The sequence below is a fragment of the Natrix helvetica genome (assembly GCF_964273705.1).
Source record: "Natrix helvetica genome assembly, chromosome: 1".
Lineage (NCBI taxonomy): Eukaryota > Metazoa > Chordata > Lepidosauria > Squamata > Natricidae > Natrix > Natrix helvetica.
In genome coordinates this window covers 371,972,334-371,999,917 of record NC_138548.1, presented here as the reverse complement: position 1 = coordinate 371,999,917, position 27,584 = coordinate 371,972,334, and the positions used below count along the sequence as shown (strand labels likewise).

General features: G+C 42.5%; 2 protein-coding genes across 2 annotated transcripts; both read right to left on the bottom strand.

Moving 5' to 3' along the window:
- Positions 1 to 1,678: 1,678 nt before the first annotated feature.
- On the bottom strand, positions 1,679 to 18,216 carry LOC309385145 (uncharacterized protein). Its single transcript, XM_081939263.1, has 6 exons — positions 17,187 to 18,216; positions 11,355 to 11,943; positions 9,618 to 9,738; positions 9,388 to 9,470; positions 7,482 to 7,608; positions 1,679 to 4,064 (listed from the first exon to the last, which is right to left on the bottom strand). Exons 2-6 carry the CDS (start codon positions 11,766 to 11,768, stop codon positions 2,923 to 2,925), a joined length of 1,887 nt encoding a protein of 628 aa, XP_081795389.1. The 5' UTR covers positions 11,769 to 11,943; positions 17,187 to 18,216; the 3' UTR covers positions 1,679 to 2,922.
- An 850-nt stretch (positions 18,217 to 19,066) lies between these two features.
- LOC309384020 (uncharacterized protein) lies at positions 19,067 to 26,851 on the bottom strand. The gene is made up of 6 exons (XM_081937175.1): positions 26,661 to 26,851; positions 25,258 to 25,860; positions 24,765 to 24,897; positions 24,126 to 24,211; positions 23,524 to 23,650; positions 19,067 to 21,839 (listed from the first exon to the last, which is right to left on the bottom strand). Exons 2-6 carry the CDS (start codon positions 25,726 to 25,728, stop codon positions 20,785 to 20,787), a joined length of 1,872 nt encoding a protein of 623 aa, XP_081793301.1. The 5' UTR covers positions 25,729 to 25,860; positions 26,661 to 26,851; the 3' UTR covers positions 19,067 to 20,784.
- Positions 26,852 to 27,584: the final 733 nt, after the last annotated feature.

The window sequence follows — 27,584 nt, the reverse complement described above, 5'->3', positions numbered from 1 at the left end:
GGATGGGGTGGGAACCTGAAAACAATAACCAACTGGACAATCTTAATGAGACTTATGGAGACACAAAAAGAGCAGGGAGAGAAAAAATAAAATGCTATCCAAAAAAAAAGAAGAGCCTAAAAACAAAGAGAGAAATAGTGGGGAGCAAAAAAGGGGAATCCAAGGGAGGGCTACTCAAATAAAGTTATGGAAGAATGTTAAGGGAAATTCAGAGGAAAAGAAATAATACATACAAAAGAAAAAAGAAAGGGAAAAAAAAGAAAAAAAGGGAATTTAAGAGTAGAAGATAGGATAAACAGAAAACTGAAGAAAAATAGAACACTAAATAGAGCAGGGGTGTCCAAACTTGGGAACTTTAAGACTTGTGGACTTCAATTCCTAGAATTCCCAGAATTCTAGGAATTCTAGGAGTTGAAGTCCACAAGTCTTAAAGTTCCCAAGTTTGGACACCCCTGAAATAGAGCAAGAGATGAGTTAAGAGAAAATGGTCAGGTAAGGCGGAAGGTAAAAAAGAGCTATTAGAAGAAAATGAAATATGTTGATACTGCTTATGATATATAGTTAAATAAGATAATATTGTTAAGTGTGGATAACAAATTAAGTAAAACGCTTGTTATATTAAAATTGAACATGATGATATATGCTACATATAGAGATTAGAAATAACAAATGGAAAATGAAATGATAAAAGTTGGTATATACATTTTTTCCGGAAGGGCGAAAAATAATTTTGTTTATGTGTTAGGAAAAATTTAAATTTAAGATGGAAATATAGGAAGAAAATAATGGGGCTGAAATTGGAAATGATGATGTGATGTAAAATTATTTACATATAAGAGAGAATGAAAAAAAAGGGGGGGAGAACCAGAAAACACTTTGTTTGTAAAGAAGTTTTAAAACTTGCAACAAAAAATTAAAAAAATGTTATTGGGGAAAAAAAATATTGCTGGGTTAGGAAAAATAGACTGTTTCTATCCTCTGCCTCTTGATATACAGTATGTCCCAAAGCAATCCAGTGAAAGAAGGGACAAAGGAAGGTGAATCCTAGCATATATATGGTGGATTTCTTCTTTCTGCAGTGACGTGCAGTCAGGTGAGGCAAGTGAGGCACAGCCTAACCTCTCATCATCAGGGCAGCGAGTCATTCGATGGGAAACTTGCCTTTTGGGAGGAATGACCCAGCTTGGCTCCCGCTTTCAATCTGCCACCCAACGACCGAACGGAGAAGCAAAGAGGCAGGAGAGACAAAGCAGGAGCCAAGCCGAGACATTCCTTCCAAGAGGCAAGTTTCCTATCGAATGACTCACTGCCCTAGACTCGAGGCTCCAGTCCAGCCTGCGGTGCTTGCAGCCCCCGCCAGCTCCTCCAGGGACCCAAGCTCGGCACCAGAGAGCCACAGCGAGAGAGGCCGGCCAGGTTGCCCGGGCGGCGGCAGAGGTTCCCTTTGTTCTTTCGGGTGTGGGAAGTGGGGGGGGGAGAGGCTTCCTCCGCTCCGTCCGCTCCCCATCTGCGCTGCCCTCGCCCGACAAGCACGCTCCGGATTCCGCGCAGCTCTGGCAGGCGGTGCCGTGGCCGAATCCCAGGGCGGAGGGCGGCAGGTCGCAACTGAGCATGCTTGACTGTGGAATTCTGGGAGTTGAAGTCCACAAGTCTAAAAAAATTGCTGCCTCACCAGCTATAAACCTCACCGCACGTCACTGTTTTTTGAAAATGCTATTTCTACAGTGCAGTAGGTTAAACTCAATGATAAACATTAAAACACGCTGACATTTCTAATGCTTAAGAATTTTATGATTGTTCCTTAATATGCCAGCAAAAAAATATTACAAGTGAGCAAAAAATCAGGCAGATAATACTATGTAAATCATCATTACAGTCAACAATTCTATTGATTCAAAAGTGAATCCCATTTTCTTCGCTGTATTATGAGTGTCATGAAAAAACATTTGATCTGTTTCGACTCTTTCCATTCCATTTCCCCGGATGATCCCTGCAATTTACTGCTTTGGGAGAGGCTTGTGTTCTCTATTCAATGCATGGATTTATAAATCTTGTTCCCGTTTCCCCTTGGTTGCCTTTTTTCCAAATCCCAATGGAAGTACTCTGTCTAGAGGTTATAGAATCATGCCAAATACAAATAAAACTTTTTTACTGTCTCTTGCCTAGGACTGAGTGTGTGACCGACTTCAAATAATTCAGCTGGCTTTCATACTTATGAAAGAACTAGAATCTCAGGCTGAGTTTTAGGGATAGCAACTTGTGTAGTTGCTACATTAAACTGACTCTCTATGGCGGGGGTCCCCCATCTGTGGGCCGCAGCTCAAAATCGGGCTGTAGCCTATTCGCAACTGAGCTGAGCGGCGGGAGCCGGCTTTTGCAGCCCCATTTGTGTGAGTGGCATCACAAGGGCTTCTCTCTTGCGTGAGTGGAGTTCCGTGTGCATGCGCACCAGCCCACCAGTTATCCAGTCAGATCAGGGGTGAAATCCAGTCGGTTCTGACAGATTCTGGAGAACCAGTAGCAGAAATTCTGAGTAGTCCGGAGAACCGGCAAATACCACCTCTGGCTGGCCCCAGAGTGGGGTGGGAAGTGAGATTTTGCAATATCCTTCCCCTGGAGTAGGGAGGGAATGGGGACTTTGCAGTATCCTTCCCCTGCCATGCTCACCAAGCCACGGCCACAGAACCGGTAGTAAAAAAAATTGTATTTCACCCACTGAGTCAGATTTCCCCTCTCCCCAATTCGGGCCACAAAGCCACCTGCTCCTAAGGCTGAGTTTGACACCCCTGGTTTAGAGCAATTTATCAGATCTTTCTACATTTTGAAGCTCTTTCCACGTTCCATGCAGTTATACAAGTTCTCCTAGGTGTAAATCTGAAGATGACTGCTGTGGCTGAGGTTCTGTCCCCTTCATCCAAAACATTAACATGGTTTATATCTCATGTGTACCCTTTTATGGCAAGTAAGGTTATCACTCTTGCGGAAAGTCTTCCCACATTCCAGGCAGGTATACGGCTTTTCACCGGTGTGAATTCTTTTATGGGAAGTCAGGCTACTATTCATAGTGAAACTCTTTCCGCACTCCGTGCATTGGTACGGTTTCTCCCCTGTGTGGATTCTTTTATGAGTAGTGAGATAACAGCTCCTCCGGAAGTCCTTTCCACACTCCGTGCATTTGTACGGTTTCTCCCCTGTGTGGATCCTTTTGTGGGAAATCAGGTGACTGCTTATGGTGAAGCTCTTCCCACACTCCATGCATTTATATGGCTTCTCCCCCGAGTGGATCCTTTTATGGGATGTAAAGGAACTCAGGCAACTGAAGCACTTCCCACACTCTGCGCATTTATAGGGTTTCTCACCAGTGTGGGTCCTTTTGTGGGAAGTACAGGAACTGAATCCACTGAAGCACTTCCCGCACTCAGCGCATTTATAAGGTTTTTCCCCAGAATGCATCCTTCTGTGGGAAGTAAAGGAACTCAGGCCACTGAAGCTCTTTCCGCACTCCGTGCATTTATAGGGTTTCTCTCCTGAATGGATCCTCTTATGGTAAGTGAGCCCGCTGCTCCACCTGAACATCTTTCCACACTCCATGCACTGAAATAGTTTCTCGCCTGTGTGGATCCTTTTATGGGCATTAAGATTACTGCTCTTGCTGAAGGTTTTCCCGCATTCAGAGCAGGGATATGTTTTTTCTACAGTTTGGGTCATTTCATGTAAGGTACGAAGGAGGGACCAATTGTAATTTTGTTCACACTCCCCAAGTTTATATTGTTTTGCTTTGTCGTGAGTTCTGCAGTATTCGCAGAGATCTGAATTTCCTCTACGTGTTTTTCCACAGGTGGGACACTTCCTTTCATTTTTGTGTCCTTGCTGGCCAAGATAAAAATGGATTCCTGCCCACTGAGGAGTACAAGATTTTGCTCTTCTCTTGTGTAATTGGTCGCATTCAGATGTTTCTGGTCCCCGGGGATTTTCAAACATCCCTTCTCCAATGTCGTTTCTGACTGTTTGTGCATGTTCCACAGATGTCTGTTTATAATTTGCACTCTCTGGCCACCCAACTCCTTAGGATAAAAAGAAAGAGAAAAATGTATTACACTTTTAAAGCAGAAAAGGTAAAGGCCAGAAGCTCCCACTGGCACTTGAATAACAACTGACATCGATTACCAGTGGAAAACCAAATGGGTCGCTGAACATCCAGACATAGGAAGACATAAAAATGAGCCCACAATTAAGGTGCCAGGCTTTGAACTGCCATGCCAGCAATGGACAATCCTGAATAAGATTCGCACCTCATGTGATGTCTGCCAGGACTCTCTCTATAACAATAGCAATAGTTAAACTTAAACTTATATATTGGCTCACAGTGCTTTTACAGCCCTCTCTAACAGAGGTGGGTTGCTCCTGGTTCGGCCCGGATTGGCTGAACCGGTAATAGCAGCAGCGGGAGGCTCCACCCACCCGCCTGGAAACGTAAGTGCATGCGCAGAAGCGCCATGCACGCGCCCGAACCAGTAGCAACAAAATTGGCAACCCACCTCTGCTCTCTAAGCAATTTACAGGGTCAGCATATTGCCCCCAACAATCTGGGTCCTAGACATTGATATTTCAACATAGATCTCTTTTAAATTTATACTTTATTGCGTTTTACTAATCTAGGTGAAATGTCAGTCTATATTGCTAGTCCACGTATGAGATGCCACATGCTAAATAGTAATAGCAGGAAATGTGTGTGCTGTCTGGGATCAAATCATGAAGACTCAGAAGACACAAATTTGATCTAACTGGGACCACAGTTGTAACCCAGGAGAAATCAAGGAGAAAAAGAGAATTCCTCTGGTTTTCACCAATAAGTCAATAAACAGACACATTGACATTGATCAGGTCTACCAATAATTGAGAACAAAAGAACTGCATCAGCCATGATCCCGAAGATAGCCTTTTAGAATGAACAAATAGGCACCTCACTACCTAACAACAAAAATCACAACCCATCCATTCACAAGAAATCGGACCACGTCTCATTAACAACAAGCAGCCAACCAGCCCCCATTGACAACAACAACAACCAGCCAAAACCAAGTGCATGGCTCAGAAGCATCCAAACAGACAACACTAATTTACATTGCACAGGCAGTACTTAGAATCAAAGACCATGTCTCGGTAACGACAGCCATCCAATCAAACAGTCCAACTTCAGAGGTAGCTGAATAAACAACAACCACACTAATTTGCATCCCATCAATGGCTATTTAAAGGCAGGTGTTCGGACAGGCGAGCACAATTCAAAGTGCTCAAATGGTGACAAAACTTTGGCAACCAAATCACCAAGCTCAGAGTTCAGACCAAAACATTATCAAGAGTATTTCTCATTTTTATTTCTTCTGGGTCACAAAGTAGGATTACTCATTGGGGCATTGTTCTGTCCCGTGATTCCAATGAATATGCAGACACAGGCTTGGCTGCCTGCCACGACTAATTACATAGATAAAGCCACCCCTTGGCTAAGAGCCTAGAAAGTTATCTCCAAGAACTCAAGATTAACTTACAGAATGCTTCCGCAACGGCTTGTATAAATGGACTGATGTTTCCTGCAAAGATTCCCCTCCCGTCGCTCCACCTATAAACTTTTTGGGAGGGGCCACACCCTTAGCCAGCTGGCCTTACTTTCTTCTATGACGTCTTCTCCATAGCTGTTCCTTTCTCTTATCAATTCTACGCATACGTACATCAGGGACAACCTCCCTCTGTTCCTCCTCACTGCTCCCTGACTCAGATGCCACCTGGTGGCCAACAGGCCTCTCTAGTTCCTGCTCTGACTCCAAACACCCTCCAGAGTCTTCCTCATCCTCCAGAGCAGTCCCATAATGGTCTGAGCTGTGAGAGTCCACCAACAGCTCAGCCGGCCGCTGCTGGGCCACAACAGGCATGTATTTTCACTATACTTCCTGTCTTTCTTATCAGGCCCCATCCAGAACGTAGGAATGGGGAGTAGGGATTGAACTAGGGTTGTTCACATTTCACGCCCCATAGGCTTCCATCTTGTTCTCCCTGCTGTTCAGCCTCAACATGAAGCCATGTTGTGAGGTAATCTGGAGTTTATTAGTGTGATATCAGTAGTGAGGAAGGTGAAATGGAGTCAAATCAAGGGTGAAATTCACAGGTTCTGACAGGTTCTGGAGAACGGGTAGCAGAAATTTTGAGTAGCTCAGAGAACCGGCAAATACCATCTCTGCCTGGCCCCAGAGTGGGAAGGGAACGGGGATTTTGCAGTATCCTTCCCCTGCCACGCCCACCAAGCCACACCCACAGAACCGGTAGTAAAAAAAATTGAATTTCACCACTGAGTCAAATAATAGGGTAACATCCAGATCTTAAGGAAGCAATTGATTAGATTAAATAATACACAAGAAAAAGTTGATGTTAAAATAAGAGAAAGCTGTGCTGTTGGAAGACAAGTACAAGTAGTCCTCAACTTATGACCACAATGGAGCCCAAAATTTATGTTGCTAAATGAGGCAGTTGTTAAGTGAGTTTTGCTCCATTTTACACAAGCAGTCACGACCTTTCTTGCCACAGTTGTTAAGTGAATCACTTCAGTCGTTAAGTGAATCTGGCTTCCCTATTGACTTTGCTTGCCAGAAGGTCGCAAAAGGAGATCACATGATCACAACGGTCATAAATACGAGTCAGTTGCCGAGCGTCTGAATTTTGCTCATGTGACCACGGGGATGCTGCAACAGTCGTAAATGCGAGAAATAGCTGTCACTTTTTTTCCAGTTGTAACTTTGAACAGTCACTAAATGAACCGTTGTATGTCGAGGACTACCTGTAACTGGAAAGGGGACATGAGAGCAGAGCTCCAAACTGCTTGACTGAGCTTGCATTCCCTTGGAAAAGCAGTCCTGCGGTCCTAGCATGTTATTTTACCTCAGGTCTCATGAGGTAGCAGCTATTACGAGGAGGACCTGAGGCAAATGTTAGTGCATGGCCACACCACCGCCTGAGAAGCAAGCAAAGAAGTGAGTAGGGCCCAATTAGTAGTAATTCTGTTTCCCTGTGATAAATACTGCAGGTCTATTGGGGCTTCTAAATATCACCGAATGAGAGGATGTTCTCTCTACGGGCAGCAAGATAATTTTAGTCCTTAGTGAAAAGTGCAGTTTAGTTCTAATTTCTTCCCTCTAGGAAATGAACCGATCAACACGCCTGTGGAGATTCTCTGTCTTCCAGGTCGTGGTTGTCCCAAAGGTACTTTTTCAAAGTCAACTGGACTTCGTTTTTCTTCAGTCAGAACAGAAGAAAGCTTCTTGGATGAGAAGCGAAGCGTCTTCAAGGAAAATCAAAGTCCAGTGGCCTTTTGAAAAAAATTCCCTTTGGGATGAACAGGTCAACATTTCCTCTAATAAATTGTGTTTGTTTTAAAAACTAGAAAATACCTTTCCCGCTGAATTGAAATCTGAGCAGAGATGAAGCTTTACCTGTGGAGGCCATGTTCCTGGCATTTTCCAACATAACTTCGTTGTACAGGATTTTTTGGTTGAAGTCTAGCAGATCCCACTCCTCCAGTGAGAAGAAAACAGCTACATCATCGAAAGACAAGGAATTCTGAAACAGGAAGAAAGATTTCCCAGTTACTCTACAGCTCCAGAAAGGGTGTTCAAAGTCTCTTTTAACTGATCTATCCCAACATTTATTTTATGCATTTTTCTTGGACATAGGAAGACCTCATAGTCCTTGAATGTCTGTTTGTGAAATCATAAAGCATTTGCATGTGTTATCAAGTTGCCATGGTGAGGAAAAGGGAGTAGCACATTCCACGCATACCTTCGGCTAGAGTCGGCAGGCTTGTGGGGCGTGCACCTCGTTGGAGAATGTGATTTATGACACAGGCTGAGGGGAGGGAAGAAACAGAGGCAAAGTTCAGCCACAATTTAAATGAGGTTAGATCTGACTGCAATGGGGCATTGCCGAAATGGTGTTCCTAATAAATGACTGGATTTCTTTTGAAACTTGGCTCGCTGCTCATGAATTAATTAGGACATCTTTCAGAAACTTGACACTGTTCACACCCGATCCTTCAAGATGAAGTGATGGGACAGACCTTGGGTGTACTATCCATCACAGCTGAACAAAGCATTGGGAGATTCCGGTTTGATATTTTATCCAATAGTTTAGGTCCGTGATGGCAAACCTATGGCACGCATGCTAGAGATGGCATGTAGAGCCCTTTCTGTGGGCATGTGCACTGTTGCCAGCTGCTCTTCTGGGCCCTGGCACACACATGCGCACAGGGACGTGCGGTCAGGGGAGGCAGGGGAGGCAGAGCCTCACCTCTTATCATGAAATAATATATAATATATAATAATAAATTATAATATATATTTCCTCCCATCCCTTTTACACGGTTCCCGCTAAGCTCCGGTAAGGAGAAGAGCTTTTGGGGAGGAAGAGGAGGGAGGTCTGGAGGTCCGGCTGTGCCCAGCCGCTGCGGTGATGTCATCAAAATGAAGTGGCTTGGAGACGAAGTGCTTTTCAGTGCTTTTCTGTGTGTCTGGCGTTTAGGTAGATAGCTGGATGTCCTAAACGCCAGATGCTCAGAAAAGCACTGAAAAGCAGCTGCTGTTGGGGACTGCGGAGCGCGAGCCGGCGGAGCGCGCTCAGGAAGGCGGGGAATGGGATCACGTGTGCTGGAGGCTGAGGCAGCCTCAGCCTCCAGCACACGTGGTCCCATTCCCCGCCTTCCTGATGACGTCACCAGCCTCACCAGCCATAAACCTCACCACACGTCACTGCATGCGCGCCAGCCAGCTGATCTTCATGCAAAGACCAGCTGACCGGTATGCATGTGCGGGATGGAATCCAGAAAAGCAGCTGGTCGCTGCACGCTTAAACACTGGCCAGCTGCTCTCTTCCAAATTCCAGTGTTCCGGTGTACATGCGCGCATGCTCCAGTTTCAGCACTGAGTGCCGAAAAGGTTAACCATCGCTGGTTTAAGTTATCCCTCGGGGACCAGGTATTCTTCCTACAATAGCTATGTGAGTTGCCTCTAGACAAGATGGGTGGCACTTGAATGAGAAAGAAAGAAGAAAGAAAGAAAGAAAGAAAGAAAGAAGGAAGGAAGGAAGGAAGGAAGGAAGGAAGGAAGGAAGGAAGAAAGAAAGAAAGAAAGAAAGAAAGAAAGAAAGAAAGAAAGAAAGAAAGAAAGAAAGAAAGAAAAGGATCTTCCAGAAGGCAGTATGAGGCCAGACAAAATTGGTTAGATTGGCACTAATAAAATGAAAGGAATTTGCTTTGGAAAAGAGATTTGGGCCATTTTGGAGAGCAAAGCATGCTCTTCAAATAAATCACAGACTTTGAGGAAAGAGTGGAATGCTTTAGCTTACCCGAGTTGGATGCACAACCGCTGCTTCTGCACCACCAAAGAGAGATGGTCCCACAAGAGTTATCAATGTTCTATTCTTGGAGACTGAGATTTAAGAAAAAAAAAGTGTTTAAAGAACATCACGGAGAGAAACTAGGCACAAAAGCCACTCGTTCACAAAAGTTATAGTAGTTTTACAAAGAAAGAGAGGCTCTATTAATTCCCATTGCATCAGAAGGACTCCTCTATTACCTCCTAAGTTCTCAGATGGACCCTCCTGGGACATTTCCTGAATGCTCAGTTCCTGAGAGGAATAAAGCAGATCCCTCCATGCTTCAGTGTCTTCCGCGACCAACAGGAAGGGCTTCTGAACCTGAAATACCCACAAGAAAAGTAGAAAAAGCATGTTACTGTCTTGTTCTTAACTATAGAGCCAGCAATCAATACCCAGAGAAGCGGGGATTAACGCCAGACAAACAAGCAGTAAACAGTAGTCTAATCAAGGAACTGCCAAGAGAAAACAACACCTCCATTGATAAGAAAAACAACTGTTTATAAACAGAGAGCAAACCCCACTCCCCTCTAGCACTGAAGATGTTACCTAATTGGGTAATGAAACATCTATAAGAAAATAATTAAGCCCAGAGTGCACCAAGGACTCTACAGTTCAACCCCGAGATACCAGTATTTTATAGTTCTCAACTAGGCGAGAGAATCATTTGACAAAACAAACAAATGAAATCACATTCTAATGACTTACACTTAGGATAACTTTATGAATGTACACTAATTGGCATACATTAAAATGAAATTTTGTTGCCTACAGCCCCACCTCCAATATACACTACACAAAAATTACAAAGTAAATACATATATATATATATATATATGTGTGTGTGTGTGTGTGTGTGTGTGTGTTATATTTGTACTGATAAATAAATAAAGGGAGACTAGGATAGATCTATTTCGAGCTAATTAGCTCTCATCAGCTAGCCATACCCTTACTGGGATTTGAACCCAGGCTGTATATATCTTAGGCAGGAGTTTTAGCCACTAAGCCATGGGCTCTGTTCCTTATCAGTTGAGCCAGGGAAATAGGTATGTATTTGTGTTACAACCCCTGGTATGACTAAATATGGGAGGAAGGTCACTACTCCGTCTTTCTGTCCTTCGGCTTATCACAGAAGACCATGCAGGCAGAAAACCATATTTTTATTTTTAATGTTGTCTTTTTATATTTGTGTTACATTTGTACTGATAAATAAATAAAGGGAGACTAGGATAGATCTATTTCGAGCTAATTAGCTCTCATCAGCTAGCCATACCCTTACTGGGATTTGAATATATATAAAATTATGCATATACCCACATATATTATATGACACAGAGAAACAACACAGTCTAGTTTGGATGTATACATGTACATGGCGAGAAAAATGAATCTTGCGAGTTTACCAGATGGATGGCATAGGGAGCAAAGCTGTTACAGAATTTGGTAGTCCTGCTATGAATACTTCAAAACCTCTTCCCAGAGGGGAGCAACAGAAACAGACCGTAAAGTGGGTATGTGAGGTCTCTAACAAATGTTTTGAGCACTAAGCACATACAGCTTATAAGGAGTATCCTGAATAACAGGAAGTGAGCTTCCTATGATCTTCTCCGCTGTCCTCACCACTCACTGTATGGACTTTCTATTTGAGGCACTGCTGCCACCAAACCAAACAATGATGCAGTTTGTTAAAACGCTCTCAATCGTGCCTCTCTAAAAAGTGGCCAGGACAGAAGGAGAAAGATGCACTCTCCTTATCTGACACAGGAAATGCAGGCGCTGGTTTGTACGCTTTACTGAGGAGGATGTGTGGGAAGACCAGTTCAGATGGTTATCTGCCCCTAGATACTTATGTTATTAGCCTGTGAAAGAAAGCATATTCAATAACAACATTCATAATTATGTTGCCCAGATAATTAACATGGTTAAAAATTTCTCACCTGCTGCTCTCCCTGCTTGTGGTCATTTGCCCTGCTCAAGAGAAAGCCCTCTGCAAGGGCTACAGCTTGGGAACTGGTTTCTGCTCCACATTCCCGGACCCAAGTCTCCATCTCTGGCGGCAAGATGGCCAGGAACTGCTCCAGGATCACCAAGTCCAACATCTGAGCTTTTGTGTTTTTTTCCGGTCTCAGCCATTCACGATGAATTTGGTAGAGTCGGCTGCAAAGCTCTCGGGGTCCCTTAGAGTCCTGGTAGGAGAATCCCTTGAAGGAGGGTTTTTGTATAATCCAATTGGTGGTTTCTCCTTTCAGGAACTTTTTTTCTATGCATGCTTCAGCAGTCCCAATCAGACCAACCTTAGGGCCTCTTTTGTTTCCTCCCCCTATCATGTTGGGTGAGGTCACTTTTTCCATGTGCAGAGATGTACATCAAAAAACAAAAAAACCCAGGTGCTTCCCTAGATCTCCAAAGCAATCTTGTTTTGGGGACCAGAACAGCAAGCAAAGCTCCCTTTAGACATCTTGAGGAGGTTGTGAGATCTTGATCCTTGGATATCCAGAATTTCATATGATGCTTTTAGCACCCAACCTAAGAGGAAAAAGAGAAAAAAAAACACAACTTCAGAGGAATGTGAAAGTTCTCCAATAGCAATAGCACTTAGACTTATATACCACTTCACAGTGCTTTACAGCCCTCTCTAAGCGGTTTACAAAGTCAGCAGCTTGTCCCCAACAATCTGGGTCCTCTCAGCTGAGATGCTGAGAGTCCCTGAGTTTTATACCCCCTCCTGGGTGCACTTCCTGTTCCTGTGTAAGAAATGTATTCTGATTGGTTGTCAGACTCCTAGGGGCAGGGGGGTGGGTCTTAGCTAACTTTATAGGCTGTCCTGAGGCCCAATCTTGTCTGCCGTTGGCTGATGTAATCTTCCCAGGTGCCATTTGATGAGATTGGTAAAGGGCTAATACTATCATGTCCTGAGGGCCATGCCTTAATCCCATCACCGGGGAGCCTTAAGGGAGTAGATCTTTTGTTATGTAGAATAGACTGGCTCAGGCCTTAATGGCTCATTCACAAAGGTGGGGGCGGCTGAGTTTCTGCCTCTCTTGAGTTTCTACTTCTCTTTTTAGGGGAAATATTCGGCCTTTTTAATATTTCCCAAAATATTTCATTTCTTTAGGAGAGGGGTGGGTTTTAACTTCCAACACTTCCTAACAGTGAGGAAAATTAACCAGTGGAACAGCTTGCCTTCAGATGTTCTGAGTGCTTCATCACGGGAGGTTTTTAAGAGGAGACTGGACAGCTACTTGTCTTAAATAGGCTGGGTCTCCTGCTTGAGCAGGGGGTTGGACTATAAGTCTAACTAAGTATAAGTATAATCTTTATTGTCATTGTACTGAAATACAACGAAATCGGTTTTAACCTCACTGGTGCAAAATTATAACAGAAACGAAAAAAGAAAGAAAAAGAACAAAAAACTAGTGTGCTCATGGAGTGATTTTGCTTGCATTTAAAAGTCTCACAGCCCAAGGATAGAAACTATCTTTAAACCTATTTGTTCGGCTGGCTATCCTTTGATGCCTTCTGCCTGATGGTAGAAGTGTAAAGAGACACTGACCAGGGTGTGAATCATCTCTGAGTATCTTCCTTACTCTGCTAAAGCAGCGAGATCTGGCGATGTCATCCGGTGGTGTCAGAGGGCAACCAATGGTCTCTTGTGCCGAATTGATCGCACTCTGTCGTGCCTTCCTCTCCGCAGCTGTTAAACCAGCATACCATACTATAATACAATATATGAGGACACTTTCTATGGTGGACTGATATCGTGTTTTCCCGAAAATAAGACAGGGTCTTATTTTCTTTTGCCCCACGAGATATGGCCTTGGGCTTATTATAGGGGGAGGGCTTATTGTTTTGGGGTTGCCGGGCAGCTGCTCCCTTGCGAACTGTCTCCCGAAGAGCCGGGCACAGCCTCAGGGGCGAAGCAGCCATGAGGTGATCATGCTCACGAGCAGCCACCCGGCAAACCCCCTCTCCAGCAGAGCGCCATTTACTGACCTAGGGGGTATCCCTAAGGTGCCAAGGCACGTGGCGCTCTGCCCGCTCCCCAGCTTCCACGGCTTGGCACATTCGGGATACCCCCTAGGTCAGTGCATGGAGCTCTGCCCGGCTGGAGAGGGGGGTTGCGCAAGTGCCTGTTCTGTCCTCACCGCGCTCCGAGCATAACTTCTTCTCCGGCTTCCAAACTCCAAAACCCGGCTGCCGAGTCTTCCAGCAGTGACCGCTCTAGGAGTACGCTCTATGGTTGTGGGTCGGCTGCCGGACAGTCTTCCAGCAGCCAGCTGGAAGGAGGAGCCAATGCCCCTACGGTACGGACGTGCGGTCTGGATGCTCTGACACTGCAGCCGATACTTTTGTCACTGGGGGCACAAATTGGACCTAAACCATCCCGTAGAGATGGTGAACAGGAAGACCACGTCTTGCTGATATCAGGGACAACGCAAGTCTCTGACTTATATAAGAGAAGGACTTCAAGCTGGCGACTAAAGGCAGCCTAGGCTGATGAAGTGGGGACGGCTAAGGAACGGAAGAAACGGAAAGAGAAAATGTGTCCATCTGGTGAGAAATTCTTTTTGTTTTGAAAAAGACTGCCCTAAAAAAAAAAACCTTCTTTTTTTCATGCTAAATTAAATCCTTAAGCAGAAATTAGCGGCAGAACTGATCTTCTTTGTTTTGTTTTGGTTAGTCTTCTTGTATTGAAATGCTCTTCGCATTTTTTTTTCTTTCTCCCTCCCCTCTTCTTAAAGTGAATGGACCGGGTTTTCTTCTTCAACTCCTTCCTGCTTTATTTTTCAACTCAAGGAATAAAACCTCCCTCTCTACTCTAACAAAAATTGTCTATTATTTGCTATTAAACTCCATTTAAGAACTTTGTCCCTCCTAAATCTGAGACAACACAAGAAAGTGAAAAAATACTTGAAGTCTGTTGCTCGAAAGCTACACGCTAGAGTTTTTTTTCTTTTGAAACTACGCATTTGTCCCTGTTTCTCCTTTGATCTCACTGTCCGTGCTTCAAAGCTTGGTAACTAAAAGTGACAAGAGTCAAAGGCACAAACTGTTTACCACAGCTGTTCCTTGAGTGCCTTATCGGCACTGGGAGAGGGGGGGGGGAAACAGAACCTCTCTCTTGTGAAGATTAAAGCTACAGTGGCAGTAATTTATAATTTGGAACATGGAGCAATTTTCAGAAGAGGAATCTTTAATTTTGCAAAAGATTTGGGATGCAATTCAAAAGTTATTGGAGGTAACTTTGAGAATTGATAAGAAGATAGAGTCTATATCAGAAAAAAATGAGGGAGATGAAGCTCCAAAAACTGAGGAGAAAAATGAACACAAAGATAAGAAAACTAATGAATTGATTTCTGAAACGATAGTAGTTGAAAGCAAAAAAACCCGGGAGTTTGGAGAGGGGAATTTGATGGTCCAGAGCTCTACCCCAAATTTCAAGGCACAAAAGAAGAAAAAAGAGAAAAAATGAGGGTTTTAAAGAGAAATTTTTTATCAGAAACAGGATTGACAATCAAAGATAAATCAATTAAAGCAGCGAAAGGGCGCCGAGATTACCTGAGAGATCCAACAGACAACAAGGTGCAGAGAGATGTCCATAAAAACTTTACCAAGGAAATAAACAGAAAATTAATTCCACAAATGGCAAAAGAAATAAGATTACATGCCTTCTGGAAGGACACAGGTTGATATATGAAAATTGATAATAAAAAATAATAATAGCTAAGTTTGATGATTAGCAAGTAGGGATTTAGTAATTTTTAGACTGTTTGCTTAAATAAATAGTTGATAATGGTAACAAGGTATATTTCTATGTTGGCTGGAGGTGAGGAAACTGGATATAAGTAATAAATGATTTCATTAACAAATATTAATGATAATAATAATGAAATGATAAGAGATATAGTTAATGACATAGATATGCACTGGTTTAATATAAGGAATGTGGATATAAATTGCAAATAATGATTTGGGAAAAAAAGGTTTAGAAATTTAATTAATTAATTCTTACTTTGAATATGTTATAAAGGTGTAATGCTATTGGATATATGAAAGTAGATAGCAAAAAAATTAACCAAGTTTTATAATTAGTAAGTAGTAATTTAGTAACTTATAGATTGTTATGTTAAATAAATAATCGATAAGGGCAATAAGGTATACATATATGTTGGTTTGATGAGAAGAAAATAGATATAACAGGAAAGGTTTTTTTTTTGTTAACCAATAGTAATTCTAACAATTAACAATGGAATGATAAGGATAAGGGATACAGTTAATGACATATATACATATATGTATTACCATAACAAAAGGAACCTGGACACAAATTGTAAACAGTGATTTTAGGGGGGGAAAGGGTTTAGAAATATTGTCAACTAATTTTTGTTTAGAATATGTTATAAAGGTTTAAGGCTTTTGGATGACTTTGTAATAATTAATGAAATGCCATTAGGTGGTTGTGTTTTTAACTATGGATTATTCTAGGTAAAAGGACACTAAAACAATTTCAGTCAAATGAGAACTATGATATGCTGAAAGTAAGACTCATTAAGAAGTTTGACATTTGATATGAATGTAAGTAATGACTGTGGAAGAGATGCATGAAAGCTAATTGTAACCAATTGACACACTTTCTACAAGATGTAATGTAAGGTGATTGTTTTTTTGTGTGTGTTGTTTGTTTAATGGTAAGATGGTGTTAAAGGTCGAGCTATAGTCTATAAAAAGCATTCTGACATAATTCCCAGATTTCTCAAGGTGGCTCAGGGCAATATGTAGAGGAGGGGTGATGGCGTCCCCCGTCGACCTGTTGCTTCTATAAGCAAACTGGTGTTGATCAAAATTTGGTGGGAGACAGGACCTGAGGTCTTGTAGGACCAGTCTCTCAAAGCACTTCATCACTATAGACGTCAGTGCAATGGGTCTATAGTCATTCAGGCCATTTATGGCTGCTTTCTTCGGAACTGGGATAACTGTGGCTGCTTTCAAGCATGATGGGACTCTAGCAGTGGTGGGTTTCAAAATTTTTTAGACCCTCTTCTGTAGGTGTGGCCTGCTTTGTAGGAGTGGCTTGCTGGCCATGTGACTGGGTGGGCATGGCCAACTTGTAAAATGTGGTGAAACTCACTTAACAACTCACTTAACAACTCTTGCTTAGCAACCAAAATGTTGGCTCAGAAACTCTGGCATTTGAAGCACTCAAGTCTTAAGGCTGTCAAGTTACAAGATCCTTGCACCCCTAACCCTTTAGAAATAAAAAACACAGGGGTGTTCAAACTTGACAGCTTTAAGACTTGTGGACTTCAACTCCCAGAATTCCTCCTCCAGTCATGTTGGCTGAGGAACTCTGGCATTGAAGTGTGCAAGTCTTAAAGCTGTCAAGTTACAAGACCCCCCTAACCCTTTAGAAAAAAACCCCAGGGGTGTTCAAACTTGACAGGCGGGGGGAGGAAGCTGGAACCGGTTCTAAATGGCACTGTAGATTTGTGGAACCTCTTCTATAGAAGAGGTTAGAACTGGCAGGAACCCACCCCTGGACTCTAGCCTGTTGCAGGGAGAGGTTAAAAATCCTTGTCAGGACCCCAGACTAGAAGATTTCCATGGTCGCTTCCAGCTCTATTCTGATTGAATTGCCTTGGCCGCCCAACCCTCCACTCCCTTCCATTCTGGGCCACGTGCCCCCCCTCCCCAGTTTGCTACAGGGAACAGGAGCGAATCCTGCCTGGAAAGACCCGAAAGGAACAGCTCTCACGCTCTCTTTCTCTTACCTGGAGCGAGCAGGGAAGAAGCAGAACCCGCCGGGAAACACCCGTGTTCAAGTTTGCAATCCCGCCCGGCAGGATTCTGGATCTCGGGGAAAGATCTGGGGGAGAATTTGGGCTCGGCTCCCGCTCAAATCGCTCTCTGCGAGCGCGTCTCCTGCTTTGTTAAGCCGCTCAGCTGTAGCCCGGCGGGGAGATCCCCGTTCCCACGAGGATTTGCACTCCCCGCTTCTTTGCTCTCCGCTGGCTAGAGTTAAAAGCAGAAAGAACCGCTTCCTAGAAAGCCCCTGGGGTGGAAGGTGGGTGGACGGTCACTTCCTGCCTCCCTCCCCACCCCTTTTGAAGGTCTTGGCCAGATGCTTCCCCAGAGCGCAATTCTTTGTTCGGCTTTGCCTTAACTGGGAAACAAGGATGCAGTTGTTGGATGCCGAGGTTTGCAGGAGGGCGCCATCTAGCGAAGGCCGTTTCCTGCAACGCCCGCAGGAATCTTGGTGGGGAAGTGCCCGCTTGGTGCCCAGAGGTGCTTAGCGGAGGGGCCAGAAATTAACAGAACAACAAAGTAAAATGGAATGGGATAGGATTAGAACAGGACAGAATAAGGCAAAGAATGGAATAGAATAGAATGAAGAATAGACTAGACTAGACTAGACTAGGAGTTGGAAGGGACCTTGAAGGTCTTCTAGTCCAACCCCCTGCTTAGGGAGGAAACCCTAAAGCATTTCAGAGAAACGGTTGCCCAATCTCTTCTTACAAACTTCCAGTCTTAGATCATCACAACTTCTGGAGGGAAGTTGTTCCACTGATTAATTGTTCTCACTGTCAGGAAATTTCTCCTTAGGTCTCAGTTGCTTCTCTCCTTGATTAGTTTCCACCCATTGCTTCTTGTTCTACCCTCAGGTGCCTTGGAGAATAGCTTGACTCCCCCTTCTTTGTGGCAGCCCCACAAATATTGAAACACTGGCTATCATATCATCCCCAGTCCTTCTTTTCATTAAACATATTGTGGGGAAATGCTTGAAAAGTAATATTTTTGCCTATTTATGTTGATTATTTTCCCAGAAGAACTTTATAAGACAATTTGAGGTCCTAGAAAATTATATTTTAGACTCATCTCCTAATCGTCTTTGTTGCTCTTCTCTGCTCTCTTTCTAGAGCAATGATGGTGAACCTTTTTTGGCTCAAGTGCCAAAAGCGGGAGGGGGGTCATGCGCGGGCGTGCCACACCCATAATCTTATGCACACGACTCCAGTGCGCATGCGTGCATGACCAGCACTCCCTCCAATTTTTGGCATGCTTTTTTCGCCCTCCCCAGGCTTCACAGGCTTTATAGGAGCCTGGGGAGGGCGAAAACAGACACCATCCCCCAGAGGCCCTCCGGAGGCTTCAGGAGCTTCCCTGAAGCCTCCAGAGCACGAAAAACCGGCCCTAACGGGCAAACCTGAAATTCGGGAATGTACTTCTGGTTTGTCATTACATTAGGGCTGTTTTTCATCCTCTGGAGCCTTCAGGGAAGCTTCCTGAATGCTCCGGAGGGCTAAAACTGGTCCTACGAGCAAACCGGAAGTGACTTCCGGTTTGCTCATAGGGTCGTTTTTTGCCCTCCGGAGCCTTCAGGGAAGCCTCCTGAACGCTCCAGAGGGCTAAAACTGGGCCTACGAGCAAACTGGAAATATGTTCCCGAACTTCCGGTTTGCCCATAGGGCTGGTTTTTCGTGCTCTGGAGGCTTGCCTCCAGAGGGCGAAAAATGGCCTCAAAAGAATGCCGAAGTCAGCTGGCCAGCACACGCATATAGAGCCCTACACCATGTATAGATTATCTCGTCATATCTTTTAGAGAAAACAGTTCCTAAGCAGTCTGTCTGAGTTAGATTTTAAACACTGTGAATAGTTAACAATCATTTGAAGAATTTTATAGTAAAATCAATCTGTAATACACAAGCAAGAACAAATAATACAAATGAAACAATGTAAAACATAAAGATAAATTGATCTCAGCAATTATTGATTGTATTCATATTTTTTCTTAGCAACCTGGAAATCCTTCTGCCGATAACTCTAGAATTTCTTCCAGGCCCACCAAGAATTAATAACCAGGATGGCATCTGCTTAGTTTCAAAGAACACCCAAAGTTCACTAATTGCTAATTAAGTAGTAATAAGTAACACCTTTACAAATACAATCAATAACATTCATTGTTAATATTTGTAGCAAAATTCAACCATCATTCCATCAAATCCACCAAATTGTTATTTTTAATTCTTTAGGACCCTTTCATTTAATTTTGAGAAAGATAAATAAAATGAAATTAAAATTAAACTCTGTTCTGGATCCATTCAGTTTCTAAAGTCAACAATTTGCCTCACCATCGAAGATCAGATGTAGTCCAAGGTGTCAGAAATTAGTAGATGTTTGTAGTATGCAGTCTCCTCTTTTGTTTTGTTTTTGAGGTCATGTAAAATTAAAGTTCATCTGAAGCACTTTCCATATTTTAGAATTTTTCTATGTGGTTTCATTTATGGGAAATCAGGTTACTACAATGGACAGTTTTATTCAGTCTCCATAACTTGTGTGGTTTCTTCCTTTTCTGCTTTTATTTTCATATATACAGATTGTCCTGGGCTTATGACCACCATTAGGATCAGAATTTCCATTGCTAAGCAAAGGGGTTAAGTGAGTTGCGCCCAGTTTAACAACTTTTGTCAGTTATTAAGTGAATCAGTGCAGTTGTTGAATGAATCATATCATTAATCCCGATTCTACCATTGATTTTGCTTGTCAGAAGCCAGCTGGGAAGGTTACAAATAGTAATCACATGACTCCAGAACACTGCAACTATCATAAATACATACCAGTTGCCTACCCCCCAATTTTGATCACATGATCATGCAGATATTGTAATAGTTACAAGTGAGAGGTCTGGTTTTGTCACTTTTTTCAGTACTGTGATATTTTGGACAGTTGCTAAACAAATTGTTGTAAATTGAGGACTGCCTGTAAAATAATCTGTTAATACTGAAGTACTTTCCACATTAATTGCATTTATATGGGTTCTCCCCACTGTGGCATTAAGATTACTCTTCTGAAGCCTTTTCCACATTCCAGACATTTAAAAGATCTCTCTCCTGCATGAATCTTTTTATGGGAAGTTGAGAAATGTCACTGAGAGGCATGGTAGCTTGGAGGTGAAGACGCTCAGCTCCCACTCAGAAGGTTCAGAGTTCAATCCTAGGCAGCGGCAGATATTTCTCTAGCAGGTTGGAAAGAGAAAACATCTGCTGTGAACTCCATGTAGGTGTCAGGAAGGGCATCCAGCAAAGTTAAACACTCAGTCTATTCAGTTGTTTCGGCTCCACCCCGAAAAAAGGGATTACAGGTTTATAAAAAGAAAAAGGATGTTTTCACTGAATTTTCCCTCCATATTTAGTGAATTTATACAGCATTTCCTTTGTATGAATTCTTTGTGGTGATTAATATACAAATCTCAGGACACTCGACTGCAGAAAACCCATCTATGTGGTTGCTATGAGCTGACACACTTCATTGCTTATAGTTAGTTTCCTTTATTAATGATTAAAATTTAAAAATATTCTCCTTTATTAATAATTAGTCAACATAATCAATGGAAAGCTCATCCTCACATTGTCTGCATTCAAATGGCTTTTCTACTCTTTCACGTGAAGTAAGGTGTCTGCTGTTATGGAAGCTTTTACCACCCCTGGTAGATTTGTATGGAACTTCTTTTCCATGTGTTCTGTCATGTCGAGTTAGATCAGCAATCCGCTTGAAGCTCTTTCCGCATTTCATGCATATATACGGTCTTTCCCCTGTATGGATCTTTTTATGAAATTTAAGAGAACTCTTCGTACTAAAGCTCTTTCCACATTCCATACACTGAAATGGTTTTTCTCCGGTGTGGATCCTTTTATGGGAAGTAAGGTGACTACTCAGGGTGAAGTTCTTGCCACATTCTGTGCATTTATAAGGTTTCTCCCCTGTGTGGATCCTTTTATGCACAAGAAGGGAACTGGAATCAGCAAAGCTCTTTCCACATTCCGTGCATTTGTAAGGTTTCTCCCCTGAATGAAGCCTTTTATGATAAGTAAGATGACTATTTTGAGTAAAGCTCTTTCCACATTGCAAGCATTTATAAGGCTTCTCCCCTGTGTGGATCCTTTTATGGGAAGTAAGGTGACTACTCTGAGTAAAGCTCTTACCACATTCCATGCATTTAAATGGCTTCTCTCCTGTGTGGATTCTTTCGTGTGCAATAATTTTACTGTACTTGCTGAAGCTTTTCCTACATACCTTGCATTTAAATGGTTTCTTTCCCATATAATCTTGTTGATGCAAAGTAAAAGAGCAAAACCTCCTGTACTTTTTCCCATCATCTTTCCATTCACATTGTTTATTTAAATCTGACTGATCTTCAAATATTTTCTGAAAATCTAAACATTGTCGCCTTCTCTCTGTTTTAATATCTTTTGGGAAGTCATAGATTTTAGGACATGAATTAGCATTTTTATGCCTCTGAATATTTACTTGAATTCCCTCTTGATTTTTTGAGGGACACTGATTTTGAAATGTCTCTTCTCCCACTTCAACTTTGACGATTCGCAATGGCTCTATCTCTGTTTCCTGTTTGTTCTTCCGCTCGTTACCTATTTGGAAGAAAAATAATGAACCAAGACAGAATATTCCAAATTATCATTACATTGTATAAAGAAGTACAGTGGTACCTTGGTACTCATCATTACTTGGTTCCAGGAGGCGCGATGAGTACAAAAAATGAGTACCAAACAATTTTTTTCCGTAAGGAATAATGTAGTGAGTCACAAGACAGCCATTACTGACAAGTTCTAGCTGGTGTATTGAGTACCAAGCAAATGATGATTACCACAATAAATGTTTTGTATCAAAATGGGTTGAGTACCAAATTCAATGAGTTTCAAACAGAGGTAGTATTCAGCAGGTTCTGACCAGCTCTGGAGAACCGGTAGCATAAATTTTGAGTAGTTTGGAGAACTGCTAAATACCAACTCTGACTGGCCCGGCCCCCATCTATTCTCTGCCTCCCAAGTCCTGCCCCCCCATCGGGAGGAAATAGGGATTTTTCAGTAACCTTCCCCTGGAGTGGGGTGGGAATGGAGATTTTACAGTATCCTTCCCCTGCCACGCCCACAGAATCGATAGTAGAAAATTTTGATTCCCGCCACTGGTTTCAAACTAGTTGAGTACCAAAGTACTACTGTACTTCTTTCTAGCACGAAATCTTTTAGGGACATGTTCATGGCCTTATAAATTGCAGCAAAACCCTTGAATTGCACCTAGAAAGGAACTGGTATCCAATGCAGCTTCTTAGCATAGTTACTATAATGCAGTAGCGTGTTTGAACCGAAGGCTTTTGGTTAGTCTTCAAGGACAGCTGCATGTAGAGTGAGCTGTAGTACTCTAGCTAAGAAATAACAATAGTATGAGCAACTATTCACAGAACCCTTATTTCTACTAAATAAGGATTCTACTTATTTCCAGTCACGCCTACTGAAGCTGGGCAAATACCTCCATGCCGCATGGCCACCATCCATTATCACTACTGTCAAATTGCAGGCCAGTCTATTATTTTGTGGAGCACAATCCCACCCGCAATCAAAATGTGAATTATTGTAGAAGTATCTATGGAGATTCTCAATCATCCAGGTCATGGTTGTCCCAAAGGTGCTTTTCCAAAAGACAACTAGATTTTCTTGTTTTTTTCTCCCTTGAAAATGATTTGCTTCTCATCCAAGAAGCATTTTCAGAACTGAAGAGGTTTCTTGGATGAGAAACGAAACATTTTCAAGAAGATGCCAAGGAAGTCCAATTGCCTTTTGGAAAAGCACCTTTGGGACAATCATTCTAGAACTTGCTGATTTCTAAATTGGCACAATTCCCATCGTTCTTGAGTTGAATGTGCTCCTGTTTTAGTCCACTCACATTCTGGCGGCCTCCAGACAGCGTATCAAGAACTCTGCAATTACCACCTTCTGTTCCAGCCCTATATGCAACACGTATATCTGGGTATTATGTGTGTTAGAAAAATGTGGGGATGATCTAGTTGAAATTGAAGCAAGTGTGAAAAAGGAACGCAAAATAACTCTGCCTTAACTTTGTTTAGTAGGAGAGGGCCCAAAGATAAACTTTCAAGTTTCTGTTACTATATTGCACAATAAAGCAGAATTTGTGAAATTCCCACAGGATCTGTTCCTTGGCCAACCAGGAAGGTCAGAAAACTACAAATAAATGGATTCCATCCAACTACAAAATACTCAATCCAACTATTTGAACAGAGAGCCAAGAGGATCTTACTCAGAAAAGCCACATTCCTACAAGTCTCCAACATGATTTCTTCGTGGAGAGCTTTCTGATCAGGGTCTAGCAGAGCCCACTCCTCCTTGGTGAAATAGATGACCACCTCCTTGAAGGCTATGGAATCCTGAAAGAGGAATAAAGAAATTATTTATTAAGGGACAGACTGAGAAGTCTTTCAAGATCTCTTAGAAATCCCCAGAGCAGAAACTTGCAATAAAATAAACAAATGTTTTTTTTCTGGCAAGTTTCAGAATTAAGGAAATAAATGGATATAGCTCACATCCACTAGCTGAAATCACATTGGAGATAAAGGCTGATTAACTGTACCAAGGCTAATGTTTCATAGGATTTGATCTACTGAATGCATGGATAAAGCATCATTCTGGATCTTCCCCATCCTGAGTTGTTTCTTGTGTCCACCAGAGCTGCTCTATTCCAGAAAGTGGTTAGCAACTGATCAAGTGAAGCTTATTCATACAGTGGTCCTGGTCAGGAAAAGGACTGATTCTAGATTATAAATACAGTTTTAGCAGTAGAACGGATGCATCTTAATTAAATCACATATGCAATTCTGAGGATGGGAAAAATTTTCTTCCTACCTGAACTGCAAGGACAGCCCCTGTTTCTATTCCACCAGAAAGAGAAGCTTGATTTCCCAATGGGAGATGACTCATTGTTTTGTTCTCTGTGGGGAGGACAAAGATTTTAAAAAATCGATCTTTTTAAAGCATTCTTAACACAGTATATACTGGGGAAAGCTAAATAATTTGTGCCGAGGGGGGCAAAGTTTGGTTGCGAAAGAAGCTCATGAATTAAAGTACATACAGGTAGTCCTTGACTTACGACCACAAAATTTCCATTGCTAAGCAAGAGTTGTTAAGTGAATTTTGTCCCGTTTTATTACCTTTCCTGCCACAGTTGTTAAGTGAATCATTGAAGTGGTTAAGTTAGTAACACAGCTGTTAAGTGAATATGGTTTCCTCACTGACTTTGCTTGTCAGAAGTCGCAAAAGGTGATCACAGGACTCGAGGACATTGCAACCATCATAAAAAGGAACTAGTTGCCAGGCATCTGAATTTAAATCACGAGATTGCTGCAATGGTTATAAGTATGAAAAACAGTCACTTTTTTCATTGTAACTTCAAACAATCACCAAATGAATGGTTGTAAGTTGAGGATTACCTGTAGTTCAGAGAGCTCTTGATAGCTTTTTGCCATTACAACAATCCTTTCTTACCTGGTGATCTGTCCTGAACTGGATCCTTTTGGGAGATGTCTCCTAAGAATGGATCCCTAGAAGGTTTGAATGGATTCTCTCTTGCTTCAGAGCATTCAGTGACCAAATTAACACAGGACGTCTTCACTTGCAACTGTAAATATCATAAGGGAATGGGTTTAACAGAAATTGGACAAAATGTATTTCCAAATTTCCATCCCACCTCCCCTATTGCTCCACGTTCATCTGTGGGGAAAAAGCTTGGGTTTCTCCCAACTCCTGGGAAATTTTCAGAAAAGGCAACAAACACTTTAAGAAGTTATACTTCTTCGTTATACATACAATTAATAACAGAAAGTACTGAGAAGCGTTTAAGTTCCCATCTAGTTTTAGTAATAAGATCCCTTCATTTTAAGGTTGGCCTGAGCTAAGATTATTATATGGCCAGCTGTAAAATGAACTGCATACTTAAACTTTGATATATTTATTATCACTCCCTCAGAACCAATCAGACCTTCATCTCTTCCTGCTTCTTCTCCTCCACTTGGCTCAGAAGAAAGCTTTCTGCCAGAGCCACTGCCTGAGAACTGGTCTCCACTCCACATTCCTTGACCCAGTTCTTGATCTCCGGCGGCAGGATGGTGAGGAGTTGCTCCAGGATCACCATGTCCAGTATCCGAGACTTTGAATTTCTCTCTGGCTGCAGCCACTGGGAACAAAGATAATGAAGGTGGCTGCATATTTCTCGGGGGCCCTTAGTCTCCTGGTAGCAGAACTCTCTAAACATTTGTCGCTGGATGTCAGTGCAGATTTTTTCTTCATCTGGGATCTTCTGCTTACATGTTTCCCAAAAGTTTAGATAGGTCTCCCTTGGAAGGAGAGGGCGTACTGCTATTCTTTCACATTCTGATTTTTTTCTATCCATTTTCCATCTATGCTCAATCGAAATTCCCAAAGGGTAAAAGGTCTCCAAACCTTCTTCCATCTATAAAATCAGAACGTTTGAAAAGGTCCAGTGCAGAATCCAAACAGACCACTGAGCCCTCTTCGGTGACAAGTTTTGTTTCTATGGAGACAGGAAGTTTGAAGATAAAACAGCATACATCCAACTCCCAATCTGTGATCAAAAATTTAAAAAAAGAATATTAGTATATGACAGAATTGTCCTAACCCCGACAATTTTCAATTTTTTTTTCTAATAATGTTCAAGCAGAGTTAATGCTTGGGGAGAACATTTGCAATTTTAAGGGCTTTTCAGATGGGAGACTGGGCTCTATTTCTCCTAAATGGAATTATCTCATTGCAAGCAAATCTTTGCTCTGAGAGTCCTTGAGAGTACAAGATAATTTTATCAGCCAGAAAGCCAAGAAAAGATTGGATGATCATTTGTATTAAATGGTATAGGGTTTCTTGCTTGAGTAGGGGGTTGTATTAGGAGACCTACAAGGTCCCTTCCAACTCTGTTATTCTGTTATTCTCTTGTCAGGATTCTACACTGATCTTCGAAAGGCTTTTCTTGGTTAATTTTTTTTACCTTTTACAGTACAGTATTCCAGCCACTATAGCAGCTCTACACCTGAAATCAAACGCAGGATGAAGGGACCAAAGTTGTCTTTTTAAAAGTAATTAAAAGAAGACTTTTCACATACTTTTAAAAAATATCTATACTTTGTTAATAAACCCATAGAATTTGTTTAAACTTTCTGAGAACAATTGAAACCTTTTGATATATAAATTTAGCTTTCACTTCTGCAGATTCTGTAGATAATGTATGCTTTTGCTCGGGACTGCCCTCTCTCCTGAGATGCTACAAAACGCCCGTTTCCCTTGAAAGGGGAAGCCGAGGCTGCAACCTTCAGAAACATATAAGCACCCAGCCAGCCCCTGGGGAAGCACTAAGGGGGAAGCACAACCCACCCGTTTTGCCAGCCCCTGCGATCTAGGATGGAAACTGCATGCCAACCGCGGAACTCAGCCGCATCAAGACAGCCGCTTCTTGTGAAGCAACACAGATACTGTCGCAGAGCGTCAAGAAAGGGCTTCCAGCCTCGCAAAATCTCCGTCCCTGGAAGGCATTCAGTCTTTGCTTCCCGGAAGTGTCAGTGGAGGATGGCTTTTTCCTAGAGAGGCCAGACCCTCCACTTCCTGTTCTGCTCAAAACTCCAGCCGTGCATGTAGAGAGAAATCTGTCGGATCAAAGAAGGATGGTTCCCAAACACGCAACCGGACTGAATGCGACTCCCTCCGGATGGAAAACGAAACTTGCCTCCGTACCACTGCAGAAAAAGCAGGGGAGCGGTTGGACGAGAAAGCCCAGGAAAAGGGGGAAGGCAGTACTATGTAGCTGGGCTCCGCGGTTGCCAGGCGAAACCCAAAGATCCGGGACCCCAACAGTTGGCAGAGTAGTTCCCCCCTCCCCAATTTGATCCATTATTGTTCGTAAAGGCTTGGGCTGAATATTCCATGTTTTCTTCGCATGAGGTACATGAAAAGAAGTCGAGGACTACTACTTTTGCTGAGTGGGAAGATGCAGACAACGCCCCCAAACACAGGTGGTCCTCAACTTACAACAGTTCATTTAGTGACCGTTCAAAGTTACAACGGCACTGAAAAAATGACTAATTTTCAGTTACCAATCCAGCAGTCATGTGATCAAAATTCAGATGGTTGGCAACTGACAGATTTTTCTGACCGTTGCTGTGTCCTGTGATCACCTTTTGTGACTGTCTGACAAGCAAAGTCAATGGGGAAGCCAGATTCACTTAACAACCGGATTGCTAACTTATCAACTGAGGCAAGACAGGTGGTAAAAGGGGGAAAATTCACTTAACAAATGCCTCA

Coding starts and splice junctions, on each gene's coding strand:
- LOC309385145 (XM_081939263.1), bottom strand. CDS start 11,768: ATGGAAAAAGTGACCTCACCCAACATGATAGGGGGAGGAAACAAAAGA. Junction 7,609..9,387: donor CGGTTGTGCATCCAACTCGG/GTAAGCTAAAGC, acceptor TTCCTGTTTCAG/AATTCCTTGTCTTTCGATGA. Junction 4,065..7,481: donor CAGGAACATGGCCTCCACAG/GTAAAGCTTCAT, acceptor TTTTATCCTAAG/GAGTTGGGTGGCCAGAGAGT.
- LOC309384020 (XM_081937175.1), bottom strand. CDS start 25,728: ATGGAAGAAGGTTTGGAGACCTTTTACCCTTTGGGAATTTCGATTGAG. Junction 24,898..25,257: donor AGAAGCAGGAAGAGATGAAG/GTCTGATTGGTT, acceptor TGATATTTACAG/TTGCAAGTGAAGACGTCCTG. Junction 23,651..24,125: donor GGGCTGTCCTTGCAGTTCAG/GTAGGAAGAAAA, acceptor TTCCTCTTTCAG/GATTCCATAGCCTTCAAGGA.